This window comes from Fistularia commersonii, chromosome 16 (genome assembly GCF_037954325.1).
Source record: "Fistularia commersonii isolate RoL2024-O1a breed Wild chromosome 16, RoL_Fcom_v1.0, whole genome shotgun sequence".
NCBI lineage: Eukaryota > Metazoa > Chordata > Actinopteri > Syngnathiformes > Fistulariidae > Fistularia > Fistularia commersonii.
This window is the reverse complement of record NC_141299.1, coordinates 10892220-10906629: the sequence shown is the minus strand read 5'-3', so window position 1 is coordinate 10906629 and position 14410 is coordinate 10892220. Positions and strand designations below refer to the sequence as shown.

General features: G+C 39.7%; 1 protein-coding gene across 6 annotated transcripts in view; it reads right to left on the bottom strand.

Annotated features, from left to right (window-relative positions):
* The window catches only part of elavl4 (ELAV like neuron-specific RNA binding protein 4), a 75545-nt gene extending 61522 nt beyond the window's left edge, over positions 1–14023 (bottom strand). Inside the window, exons 1-2 of one of the 6 annotated variants that reach the window (XM_086162522.1) lie at positions 13204–14023; positions 12446–12586 (exon numbers count right to left, since the gene is read on the bottom strand). In XM_086162522.1, the coding sequence (XP_086018648.1) occupies positions 12446–12586; positions 13204–13251 (189 nt within the window). In that variant the 5' untranslated portion in view covers positions 13252–14023. Of the gene's footprint in view, positions 1–220; positions 553–12445; positions 12587–13203 lie in introns of those variants that run through there. The other 5 variants (XM_086162525.1, XM_086162531.1, XM_086162532.1 and 2 more) reach the window with 5 other exon arrangements.
* Between the last annotated feature and the right edge of the window lie 387 nt (positions 14024–14410).

The window sequence follows — 14410 nt, the reverse complement described above, 5'->3', positions numbered from 1 at the left end:
AAATACAAGCCACCGGGTTTTATTTTATTTTTTTGTAAGTTTGAGAAATTTGGTCAGGAAACAGAAAAGCTGAGTCAGAATGCTTTAGGCAAAACAATGCCTCTCTACGTTTTTTTTTTTTATTATTATTCTTAAATTGAGTCCACCTGTTTGCTAGATATACATAGACTGAACAAACGGGCGCTCCCTGAGACCCTCCCCTACAAACACCTCTACTCACCATGACCATTCTTGTGTCGGGATATCTGTGCTGAACGGTTCGGGCAAACTGATAAAAAGAAAAAAAGGGTAAAAAAAAACAAAAATAAAAATAAAAACGGCGGCAGAGTCTGAGGGGATACGGTGGTCGCGGCAAGGAAGGGGTGACCCGGCGCTGCGCGGAGCTGACAAATCGCGCTCCCTGAGAAAAAAAAATACAACAAAAACAACACGGCGAGACCGGGGAAGCCACTCAGATGAGGAGATTATGTCCTCGGTATCCCTCTCTACTTTTTCCCTCCCCCTTAAAAAAAAAAAAAAGAAGCCATTTAAGGAGCGGCCACCCCCCAACCCCCCCCACCCCCTCTTCTCCTTGTGCGCGCCGGCTCCGATTGGGGAGGCGCGGTCGGGGCGGTGCGCGGCGCGGCGGGAGGAGGACGTGGGAGGCAGGTGTTCGTGGACCTCGACGCGGGGAAAACGACCTTGCAGAAAATACTTATATTACCGTATTAACACATTTGTCCGTGCGCTGTAAATTCGTCCGATGCGCACTTGGAATAAAAAAAAAGTCTCTGGAAAGGAGGGTTGCGTTCTTAAAGCAACGTCTTAAAGTCCGTTTCTTTTATTTAAAGTTTATGTTGAAATCACTCGTACGCTTTATTCCCATGAAGCAACAATCTGTGCCCTTCATTTGGTTCGATATTTAACACTTAAATCTTCCTTTCCAAAGAAAAAAAAAAAACTGTCGCTGTGAGAGTGCTAAAGGTAACGTGCATTGTTGGAAGACCAGTGAACGCACCATTATTTGTTTTATAATATCCCTACCACCAACACCCCTCCAAAAAGCTTCAATTGCATTTTTTGATTATAAGCTTCGTAACAGATTATCCTTTAGGAATTAATGCCCTTAAGGAACAAAAGTGTCAACACCTGGCAGTTAACAGGTTGCGTCCAGCTGGCTCCTACCTCAGACGCACAGGAAGGGGGAGCTCTTGCTCCCCCAAACACATCTAGCAGGCAGAGGTACTTTACATATATTCAAACGTACATAAACGCATTCAAGAAGAACGAGCAGGCTGGAGGCCAGCCTGCACACAAACTGCACTTCTTAGAAACAAAGCTTCAATATGCCACACCCAACCAGTCTATGCTGCGGATTGAACTCAGATCTATATGACTTATGTTGCTGTGCTGGAAACATCAGGCGTTTCTCTACTTCAGAATCAGAATCACTTTATTGATCCCAAAGAGGAAATTGCTTTTGGTTGCAGCAGTTCCGACTCAAGAGCGCGTGATAAAATATAAGCATTATTATGTACGAAAAGAATCAAAAAATGAAAAGAGAAAAGTATATTAACAGTTATATGACTATACATATATTGTCCCAGGCTACACTAACATCCGGTGTAGATTATCGATCAGACAAGTAATCAAACCTCATCATTTTGGGTTTTTTGTTTTCATTTGTAATCGGTTCAGTCGTACAAGACGAGTCACATGTGCTCTGGATGTTTTATTTCAGTTGGCTTAGCGGCTGTGAGAGAGGCATGTCTTGAAACTGCACGAACCTCACATACGGCCAACTGTCTTGCACGGTGTAGTCGAAGACTACAATTTGTCATGTTACATTTACAAATGACAAGCAATCGCATACTCAGGTCTAATATTTAGAGCCCCCCCTTGGCATCCCGCAATAACTCACTAGGGCATATTCGTGTGTAGCGCATAACATGTCGTAAACACAGTAAATGACACATCGAATCACATGTGCAAATTGACTTTAAACGACACTTGGGACAAAAAAAAAAACAACTTGAGGTTTTACGACAGACCGTATTCAGGCCAGCTCTGTCGGACGAATAATTACAGAAGTGGAAATATCCCGGGTACTGCACTACACCCAAGACTGTTCTACCTCTCTGGCAACAACTACAGCAAGTGAGCATACAATTAATTAGGCTTGAACAGCATGTGGGCTCGCATGCATACACACATACACTCACACAAGATGCACCGAGTAACTTCGCCACTCTTTTAAACTGAATAAAGTATGCTAGCATTTGCAAGCAACTGTGTTTGTGTCTGCCTTTCTTTTGTGAAATAAAATAAGAAAAGAAATACATAGCAGGAAAAAAATATATGGTAAAAATAAAGGGAAAACCATAGCTTCAGTTATGAAAGGTACATTTTCCTGTCCATCTTTCATCCTGCTTTGACCTTTGAACTTGATAAAGACCTTAGCTTGAATCCCAGTAAAATTAGAATCCTGTGCCTTTTGCCCAACACTCACCTTTCCACAATGGTTTTTATTTGTTAATTTCAATTCCTGTTGTGTGAAGTATGGAAAGTCAGATCAGTGGCAATAGCAAAATCACAGATCACGTCGCATCTCAGTTCCTTTTCCTTGCATGTTGACAAATTCTAACATTTAGAGACAGTAAAAGGTAGGCTTGAAATGACAACCAATAACAAAGGACAGCATCTGAGGTTGCTACCTCCCTCTGTAATACGATACAAATAACCTTTACTCTAAATGAGAATATGATTTGAAAGTGAAAATAGTCACTCGCAATTGTCCTGCTCAGTGTGTAATTTCACTAAATTGCTCCACAGGACCATGGTTTTATAAAGCAATGAAAGTGACTGCCGCTACTTAGTAAATTAGCAAAAACATTATCTATTCTCTCCAGTCTTTTGTTATTGTTTGCGTGCATGTGCGGTTATAATATAAGGACACATACCGGAGATGAAACCATGTTGCTGCCATGTCCTAGTTAAGGGCACATGTTTTGCATTGTAATATTGTGTGTGGACAGATGGAGGGAGAGGTTGAGATATTCTATCAAGGGCATTCATGCTGATACTTTACTGTCTGGGTGTTACAGATATTGCTCTGTAGTCAATTAGCCTGAGAATATTTTTTTTTCCCTATATACAATTTACATTTTTGTCTGCAAAAACCTCAGTATAGTTCTGAATAATGGTAACATTTGAAAGAAATCATTAATGTTAAACAGCATTAATAATGGCTTCAAACGCCTAATCTTACCTAATGGTGTTTTGTTCATTTTCTGGTACTTTGCAATGCATGGACTGGATAAATAATGTGGTGATTCTGGATGATGAGTAGTGATTTGAGGGTGTACATGACATTTTTTTCTCCCTGTGCGCTTAGTTTTGAAACTTTAAAAGCTTTTGTGGCTTGAGCCCAGAGCGGTCAACGACCCTGTCAGCACTGTGAAAAATCCATCTCACTGATTGGTCCTGGCTCACATCCATATACATTTACAAATACACATACGTGCGCAGTTGAATTAATGCACACGTATAACCACTTCAACATACATGCCATCTCACAGGCTAAAATGTGAAAAGCTATCAGAATGTGTGTCAAAGTGCTGGATCTCAGAGTTTGCCATGTTAATTTGAAATAAGTAAAGTCATTTACTTCACCTACCCTTAACTCTACATATCTCTCCACCTTAATCCCTTCTTAGCCATAGTCTTTAATGGATTAAATGTACACTGTATTAGACCTATTATTATCTTGTTAACTTACTATACCTTTCTCAGGCCCTGAAAACATGTTGAATTTGAAGGTCTGAACAACGCTGGAAGACACTGATAGAATGCTATTGTTTGTGGATACACGATATTCTGTGGTAGAAGTCAGTGTAAAGTATCCAGATAACAGGAGTAAAAGAGCAGACAAAGAGTAATGTAAGCAGTTTGGCAGATTTGAATATGCAGCGAGCAGAAAGCGATAACTGTGGGTGCCTTTGGTTTGAGTATTGTTAACTGTCAGCCAGTGTTTCAACACCTGTCTTATGTTTCACTCTGCATAATAAGACTTCTATTTAAAGGAGGAAAGCAAGGAGAAGTGAAGAGGGTGTTACCTCCAAGTGAGGAAGGAAATGTACAGAGATTATTACAGGACTATGAAGCAAAATGAATGTTTGCAGTAGATAGCAACCATGGGCATATGTCAGTAAAATAAATCTGACTCAACCCTGTCAGACATTATAACTGAAAGCATAAGCAATACATTATGACAGCCACAGACAACAATGGAAAACATTACTGGCCTAGTGGATTTGAACTCCAACTAGCAAAGCAGTCTCTGTGATAAAACAGTCTAATACATGTAATGGTCCATAACACACTCCTCAATATGCTGGGGCTTACTTAGGTTCTTTTTGATTTGCCCTTGAGCGATAGATTTAGTTGCTCTATTGAAGTTCTGGCACTAGTAGCATCTGGCTGTGCTACTCAGACTGATGATTGCCTCTTTCCTGGCAGGTGTCCACCCTCTGCCGGTAACAATCAACAAATGAGAATCACAGCCTTCAACTTGCATGTCTCCCTGCCCAGCGAGAACCTGAGCATCGCTATATCCGGAACATCAGACAGTTATTTACAAGATGAAACTGTATCTGGACAACAATGGGTAGTTGGCATACAGGCGACTGTTGTTTTCTCTCAGTGTTACGAGCAGGGCTTTATTTTCATGAATTTAAGGCGCACTCAGTGCGGATACCAATTTTTAGTCATTTCATGGGTCAAAGCACAAGTTGTACCTGCATTGCTGCTATACATTCAGTTAAATGACCTCTTTTCTTTCTCCTTTGAATAGGAGAAAGGTCATGGGGCTCAAACAATTTAGTAATAGAAGTGGGCAGTTGGGAGTAGATTTTGCACAAAAGCAGCCCCAAAGATGTTCTCAAGCCGGAGGAGCAGAATTTCCACAATTGAACCTTACCAAAGGACAGACAGAAAATGATGTTAAATTGTCCAGGGAGTATAGTCAGCCATAATGTAAGTGATGACAACAATGAATGTGAGCTAATGAGAAAAAAATTCTAATCACCAGAGCCCTGACAAGCCAAACCAACGAGGATTGCAAATATGTTGCTGTAACGACCGAGATGAATAACAGTAATTGTGTAAAACTGAGCTACAGTTTTGCTTATGAGGTAATATTAAATGATTACTTTCCTCTGGATAAGCTTCCCGCAATAAAAAAAAAAAAAAGTTATAAAGGCTACATACCTTTCTATAACCAATGAACTGATAGCAAAAACTTCACTCTTTCTCACTCTCTCTCTTACTCATTCTCTCTTACTGTCTGTCTCCTCTCTGTCAGTGGGTATGAAACACAGTTGGCTTAACCCCAGCCTGTGTCAATCTCTCCAGCAGAAACTCCACAGATAAGAAATAAATTCTTCATGCTGATGCTGGAACAAGGCTCTGCTGCATTTGTCACAGCCACTTCCTTCCACTTTAAGTCAAAGCAGTTTGGTGTGGCCACAGCCATGCCGACTGCAGAGATGTGACAGGGGTTGTTTGAAAGCTCTGCCTCTATGCTCTGTTACTATCTGTAGACTAAGTCAGCACTTATTCAGTCACTTTTGACATACTGCGAAAATACACTACATCTTTGGAGAATTACCTTATTGTGTCTCGATAAAGAATTTTGAGTTAAGTGACTCCCAAGAAATTGTTAATAATTGAATTGAAGTCATAACTCGAATATTGAAATCGTATTATATTGACAAGGACATTTTACTACCGTCCCACTTTCACAAAAGGCAAATACAATGGTTAATTGTTTAATCGAGGAGACAATGGTGAGTTAAAGAATAAATGAGAGGTTTGTTGGGTTGCCCAGAGAAGCTTAGATTTCTATTGGCTGTTGATTTGGACGACTGAGTGGTCTGCAGCTTGGTGTGACAATCAACTTCAATCCATTTCTGCATTCGAGCGGCAGTTGTTTGCAATTTATATATACATATTTTCATCATTAAAAACAAGCATTGAACCTGGTACATTGTTTTGGGTCCCCTGATCATGGAACATAATGGCAGGTTTGGAGGGTTTGGATCTGTGTGGAAGGGACTTTCTTCTTTTGATCCCAGTCAGGGTACATCCATGCTCACAGGGTGACTTCTTTGGCCCATCTGGTGGAGGCTTTAATCACTTGCTCAAACACACACGCGCGCACACACACACACACACACGCGCGCGCACACACACACACACACACTGACGCATTCAACCACACTGGAAAACATTTATTTTAGTCGATCATGCCATCATTCTATTCTCACCGAATCCCCCCCCAATGACTCAAGGTTACGAGTTGTCTGTCACTGTGACACCACCTTGCAACTATAAAGATGTTAAAGTATCATCATACATCCAACGGTCTCAGATCTGCATAAATTGCTGCACTATGGCTTTTGATAAGGAATAACCTTTCAGAAATGAAATGCATCCAGAGTCATTCACAGAACTGGCCTACGGCAATATGGCCCGATACATGCCCAGGCAGCACAAACCCAGCTCTTGAAATGTCACTTCATGCTTAACCGCTCTCTCTCATGCTTGAAGAGAAGTAAGTGGAAAACATACAACAAGAAAAACTCCACCGGGTTTCATTTAAATGTCTAGAAGCTTAAAGACATGTTTCAATTATTTGCTGAAACACTAGGCTCTTTGTAGGGAAAAGGAGCACTATTTTTTTAATCAAATATCAAGACACTGTGACGAAAATGTATCAATTTCTGTACATGAGCTCACTTTAGTCACTAATATAATGATGTTGAGACAAACTCCAACTTGGATGCTACTGTTAAAATGTAATTATTATTGATTAATGATGTTAATCTTGATGCATCTTTATACCTTGTTGGCTCCACTTCGACCAAATACGTTTTTCAACAAATTTCTTATCAATGGTTTAACAGGCCTTGACGTCAACTTTCATTTTGATAACATTATGATCGTCAATAGATCTGGAGCATTTAAAATGTCAATTATTTCATTTGATGTTTGCAACTGCATTGGTCTTCTCTTTTGTACAAATATACAAATTCGCCACTTGTCATTTACACATAGTGAGAGAAGTACTTTATAATTACTAAATAGAAATGCATTGGTGTTGGACTTTTTAACTCTGAGAAGAGAACCGCTGTACTTTTTATGCTGGAATCCAAGACAAAGACAATCACACAAGTTTTAGCACCTTTATCATTGTTAAAATATTTCTTGCCAATAAAGCAAAAAAATAAAAAATACAACTGAATTTTCTTTTTCTGATACGGTATCTCTTAGAATGATATATCTCAATGTGATCTCATAGAGAGCATGGTTGCTGAGGACAAAAATTAACCACTGAGTCTTCCTTTAGACCGGATAGTTTCTTATCATTATGAATATAATAACAGTTAGTTTAAATTTATCATTTAATTAGTTAAAATTTTGTGTTGATACGAATAACTCAGGTTCTTCTTGAAAGAAAACACAAGTTAAACTAGATAAACGCAAAACCTCAGATAATGGCTTCACTGTCACATATTTACACTGTTATTTTTCTGCATTTCCAAAATTATTGTTGAAATTTATATGCAAATAACAGAAAGTGCAGAAACACAAGCACAAAACTATCTCGCCAATCTTGTCTCTTTCTTTATTCTCTCTCGGTTTATCCTTACAGTTGAATGAAATCAGTTTAACTGTATTTAAAAAAAAATGTTCAAGAAAGGAATCAAAATACCGTCCATACAAATAAATACTTTTATTATCCATGCAAGAGCGCTTGCGTTTAAAAGGTTTAAAAAGCAAACAGAGTATCAAAGAATGAGATAGTGTTGTGTACTCACAGTATTTGACAAATACACAGACCGCAAAAGTAAACAATGATTTGACACATACACAGGGCAACATCTATAAAAAAAAAGCTCCAGTTTCAAAATATGTGTGATATTTGATGTTTGCAATATCATTCCCAATTTCTTATTGCGTTGTATTGCAAATGAAATAAATATAACCAAAAAAAAGCTTTTTAAAAAGCCCATCATTCTGTTGATGTGTTCATGAATATCACTGTTATAGCCACATATTTTACTATACTCATATGTTGATGTAATTATGGCTCTATCAGGTAAAAGAAACACTGATTTTACAACCAAATTATAAAGCATCCAATAAATGTAATTGTTAATTTTTTTTGGGTTCTGGAGGCAACCAAAGTTCTGGAAGTGGAATACACCTCTTGGAGCAAAGATTCTCATCTAAACTTCAAATAATAGTTTCTTGTTGATGTAACAAGATTGGTCTGTTACTGCTGTTATGTCAAAAAGAAGAGGTCACACCGAACGGTGTGTGGATCCAACTCTGAAATCCTGTTCCCTGCCATGTTCCATTATATAGGTGAAATTACAGGTCGTTACTTCCAGGTCAAGGTACCTGAACATAGACAGGTGACCTTTTCCCTGGGCGTTGGTGTTTGTGTTGGTGCAGCAGGATATTCTGGGATTAGACTGTTGTTTATGGATCATTTTGACATTGTTTGCTTTTTCATGAATTTTCCACCGTATCAGTGTGTATGGAAAAAAAAGGTAGCAATCAAAATGATGTAATGGGTGTTAAAATCTACACTTAGGGGCAAATCATGACTAGACTGAATTAGCTGGTTTTGGGGAGAAAGACAAGCAGTGAGAAGAACAAGTATTCACTTTGCTTTATGTATGTGTGTGCGCACGTGTATGTATGTGTGTTTACATGGGGGTGAGTGGGTGGGTGGGTGTCTGTGCCGGAGCCTGCAGACACCTGCTCCTTTCTGCAGTGATGGCTCCCAGCGGGACACAGGCTCAGCTGCTAATCACTAGGCCCTCCCTGCAGCACTGGTGGCCAGCAAGTGCGTGCACGTGCACCCCCCCCCCAACACACACACACTTCTGCCAAATCTGGACCCTTACGGCCCCCTTGCAGTGTCTCTCAGCCTCTCTGTGTGCCCTGCAACTGACACACCACATGTGCTCATATCAAGAGCAAACATGACATTATGTACACGTACACACAAGCTGCACGGTCTGAGTTGCTATTACACTGTGCCGTAATAACCTGCTCCACTGTGAGATATACTATGGGCATGCTCTATTGTGAAGATGCTTTATTCAACCAAGCCCTCCATCAATCCTCAGTACTGTTTGCTGAAGGAATCGCTTTTTTGGTTGATGAAATGGGTTCATTTTTGTCCGTTCCTGATTACGCTGGCTTTATCTTTCAAACAATCCAAGCACCTTTCCAAAACTTGCAAGGATATCCTTAAATGTTTCTTGTCAATGAAATTCTGTAATATAGTGTGTTTTTACCACACCCATATTAATTAACGTCTTAGTGATATGATCATTATTATCCTAGTATTTTATAGTGTATTTTTTACACGTCAACATTTCTCTATTTCTGCCTCTATCTCCTTTCCTCTCTCATGTCGTTCACTCTAATGCACCAAAGTGTGCCTCGATAATGCGAGGTTCGGGGGGCAGAAATTAAGTAATTTCCTGTGTATGGAAAACACTGCGATCAAGAAAAACGGAAATGCAACGGGAAGCAGATGGAAGGAGCTAATCATTGTTATGAAACAGAGATGACCTCTAACTATCTCCTAGCTTCTAATATACTGTAACGACATGAGCTTGCAATCAAACGTGTTCTCCTTCCTTGCCTTGTTATTTTTGTGGCAGTGATGAATCTCCACAAACCTCTACAGGTTTTTTTTTTCTATCCAACTCTTTTTTTTTCTAAAATGTTGAAACAGAAAAGACTGGAGTTGTCAAACAAAGCCTTGTGTCACATCGAGAGCGGCAGCTGCCTGCAGTGGGTAATCAGTGGAGCTTTTCTACAAATTAACAACATTCAGCAGTGAAGCACAGCACACTGCAGGTTTTTTTATGTGGTCTTTTGAAAATTAGATCTTAGTGTGACATACTGCATAATTTGCAATTCAGATTTTGGTTACATACTGCTTCATTTATCTGTGTACAGTTGTATGGCAGATATTGTCTGGTCATCGTTAAGCTATGAACAGACATTGCCTTGATTCTTTTTAAATGGTAATATATCAGGATCATTTTCATTTATTGCAAGCTGAATATCATTTTGGTGTACTTGTATTTCAGATAGTTTCCGAAATTAAGTTTGGACGGTCTTGTTAAAAGCATTGCAGTACGGAATGGAACAAAAGAAGCATGCCTGAGAAGATGCAAACAACACACAGAAACCAAACATCCATCACGAGTTTAAATCCTGACAACTCCCGATACACTGTATTGATGGTTGTATTAATGGTAAAGTTTTCTGTTGACATGTAGTGGTAGAGAAGAAAACAATCTAGATGTTCATTCATTAATTCAAAATACTACAGTTTTAATAAAAGAGTGCACTGCATTAAATTACATGACAATTCATTAATGTGATTTTCATTATTACAATTCATTAATTCTATTTCATAATTATATAAAAATAATATTATTTGAAAATAAAATAAAATCAAATAAAATACAGTTTTTCCTTACTTGATAATGTTTGCTACAGCAGTGCAATGGTGATTCATTTTTATGTCTTTGAGATAAGCACGATGCTGCTTTTACGGTTTTACATGCCAAAAAAGCCACCAAAATCTTCCAGCACATTAATCTAATGTATGCAAATGATCTAGCTGTGCTTAATGAAGGTACCATTAATCACCATAACGATGGTCTTTTTTAACCAGGGTAATCATGCATTCGGGCGTGTGTGCGCGCACAAACACACACACACACACACACACACACACACACACCCCACACAAAATAACATTTAAACACGGATATGCACTTGCAGAAACATGTTTTCTCCCCCTTATACACATACAGAACACGCCGCAGCACCGGCATTACTTCAACAACAAGTATGTAAACTCACAAAACTAAAATTACCTGACCATTAAACTACTTATCAGAAGGATTTCAGTGCAGTTATGCAAAATATTTTTAGAAATTCTTATTTTTCAGTATTTTTTTTTACCGTTATTTTTTCTAAAGACATTATCATCCTATTAGAATCACTGAAATTTGGATCCCCTCATCTAATATTCGTTTTTCACTCCCGATTTGATCTCAGATTGACTTACTCTATGTCATCAGTTATGATACAATCCTTCAAGGTCTGTTACCATGTCAATCATATTCATAGAATGAATTCAACTAATTACTCCCACTTGTTTCAACAAATCTTTTATGGTCCAGCAGATTCATGCAAACAGCAGATAACACTGTGAGTGTAAATGGGCAGTAGGGAAACAGTAATTTTGTGTGCTGTACAATAACAACAAAACACTGGACAGATGTCTTTGAGCTCTTGTTACAATTGAAAGAAAAAAATGAAAAACATTTTGAAGCCTAACTCCTTATAGATATATTTTGCCGCTTATCTTTGCTGTGCATTTGCACATCGTTGATGGAACCCCTTGGGTGCAGTCAGCAACATGACAGTGGGGTATGAATGCTTCTGGGAGGCTCAAGGGTGTGGATGTGAGCCAGTTTGAAGGCATGCCGAACCAATGAAGAAGTCACAGATTTGTGTCGCCTTAATGCGGGGAGTCAGGGATTTTCTTGTGATGCTTTTGCCTGAGTGTTCCGGGTTTTTTGTTCCTTTCCTGCTTTTCTCTATCACTCGTCTCCCTTTCAGGTTTTTTTTTTCCCCCCCGATGTAAATGGCAGGGAAATGTTGACTCAAGCCCAAATATCCTGTCTATCATCTGTGTTCCACTTTTTTGTGCTAATGTGAAGTACGTTGAATTGAATTGGACTGCCAGTTAAAATGTGTCCTCTGACAATCTCAATCTCATCTTAGGGTGCTAAAATATTTCTAACGTCTTTCGTTGCTTTTTATATAAACTTTGAGGAGTCACAAGATTACGGTACTATAAAAGTCAGTTCCAAACATGTATGAGGTCTCATTGTACAGAGATACATAGAAATATTTTATATAAATTCCGCAATTCACCATAATTATTAAAAAACAAATACAAGTATGAACACACACACACACACACACACACACACACACACACACACACACACACACACACACACACACACACACACCCATCTCAAATTCCCTTGATGACAGAGGCTAAAGACAGAGTGGGTGTAGTTATTGAACAAACATAATGATGTAAATATTTACAAAAAACTATCTATTGAGGATACAGGCAGGATCCAACGTTTGATACACACTCTTTCTGCCTTTTGCTCTTTTCTTCTCACACATACACAAACAATGCACACTAACTTTATTATGCTTACTTGTGTTGATTAAAGATATATATATACATATATATATATACATATATATGTATATATAATATATATATATATATATATGTATACATATATATAGTTTAGTCTGTCTATCCTCTTACCAGGGATGACCTGTAGCCCATCTGGGCTGGCGATGACAGGAGATCCCTGGGAAAAAGCGGCGAGTGTGTCTCAGGGACGGAGCCCACGCCAGTGGCTGCTAGTCCCGAGAGCTGCCCGTACCTCGCCATCATCTTGAGATGCTGGTCACAAAACACACACACACTCATACATAGACACAAGAGGACAGGGGTAGAGAGAGAGGAAAAAAGACAGAGGAACGAAGGAGAACAGAAAACAGCGGGTAGGAAAGCCAGTAAGAATGGGGTGGAAGGGAGTTGGGGAAAACATGAAGAAAGAAGAGGTAGAAGGGGATTACAGAACACTTTGCTCTCACACAAATGCATGTGTGAACACACACGTGCACACTCGGAGACGTACTGCACAAGCACATGAAGGCACACATACTATTTTAGCCCCGGACGGCCAATTTCACAAGCAAGCCCATTGCTTGATTGGGTTGAAAGCTAACTTGTATCGTACAATAGGGAGATAAAAACTCTGGGCACTAGCTTTCATTTATCATTACATAGCAGGATGAGAGGAAGAAGCAGAGCAGTCCCATTTTCTCAGCACCAGCCATCGTGCCGTGGAAATATACTAAACATCTGCTGAATTATCAATCACCCCCCTGTCTTCAGGCTATGAGCATATAGAGGTGTACGTACATGCACACACAGACAACATATACGACAGAATGGTTGGCAGCAGACATACACAGGTGATGTGTGGAGAAAGAAGCAAATCCAAATCTCTTTACCTCATTGCTCAACAAAGCAGCGTTGAGTGTTCGGCTTATTTCGAACATGTTCAGATTCTTCGCTTTTTCTTTCTGCCCTTTAATTTTCTGATTTTCTTCAGTTCTTCCCTCCCCTTTTCTTTTCTATGGTTGGGAGTCAGTCCCGGGAAAAGAAAGAAAGAAAAGAAAAAAAAATGAAATCAATTGAAAAAAATAGGGGGATAGAAAAAAAATCCTCTTTAATTTCAGTATTTGTAGGTATGATTTTTTCAGTCCTCTATTTTTGCCTCTCCCTTGTCTTTTGATGCACCCTTCTGGCTGTGGCTGTTGTGGTGGCGTTTGTGTCCAGGATCTCCGCACACGTCTAAGGATTCAATATGCTGTTTTTTAAAATCTCCCCAGAGTCAGCACATTAAAACAGGCAGTCAGGCAGTCGATGGGTCGGCTTGGCGGGCTGGCTGGCTGCCTTATCTGTCCCCCGCACACTGGCTCACACAATACGCTCCGATCCTCACACTGCTTGCTAGCAGATCAGCCTGTCCCAAAACACAGCACTTAGTTTAAACTCCCCTCCCTTTTGCGCTCTCTCTCTTTCTCTCTCTCTTTCTCTCTCTCTCTGTATCATGAGCACTGGCTCTTGCTCCCTCCTATGCTTTCCCTCCCTTGCTCACTCAGTTTCTCCCTGCATCATTCTCTCTCTTTCCCCCTGCGCACACATTGATGTAGCTACAGTTCGCTGTGCCACCACAAGGTGGGAAGACTGTTCTAACAACAGGGACACCATCACTGCCACATCCCTTCCTCTCTGTGCCACTCCTATCTCTTAGATATTACTCTCCTCTTCCCTTTTCTTGTATATCCATTCCAAAGATACATACAGTGTTGGAAGATTTACCCTTATAGTAGCTCCCACTCCCTGACCAAATCAAGTCGCAGCCAGGATAAATGGATTGGTTAGGGGTCTGAGGGCTAATATTGTTCCTTTCGGTTATCTAATTAAGGCTCTTACAGAGGCAAGTTCTGGATTTGTGGGGTCTATCAAATACTTTTGGCACAGGAAAGTGGGAGAGCTTCCCTTTGAGGTTTTTTTTTTTCTTGTGACAGGTACATGCAAAGTAGAGGAAAGTAATAAAACCCGAAGAGAGTGGAAATGAAGGGTACTCAGTCACTAGCAGAAGAAAAAAGCGAGGGTTGGGCTGATGTGAGCATCAAGGTCAGTTTGCTGTCC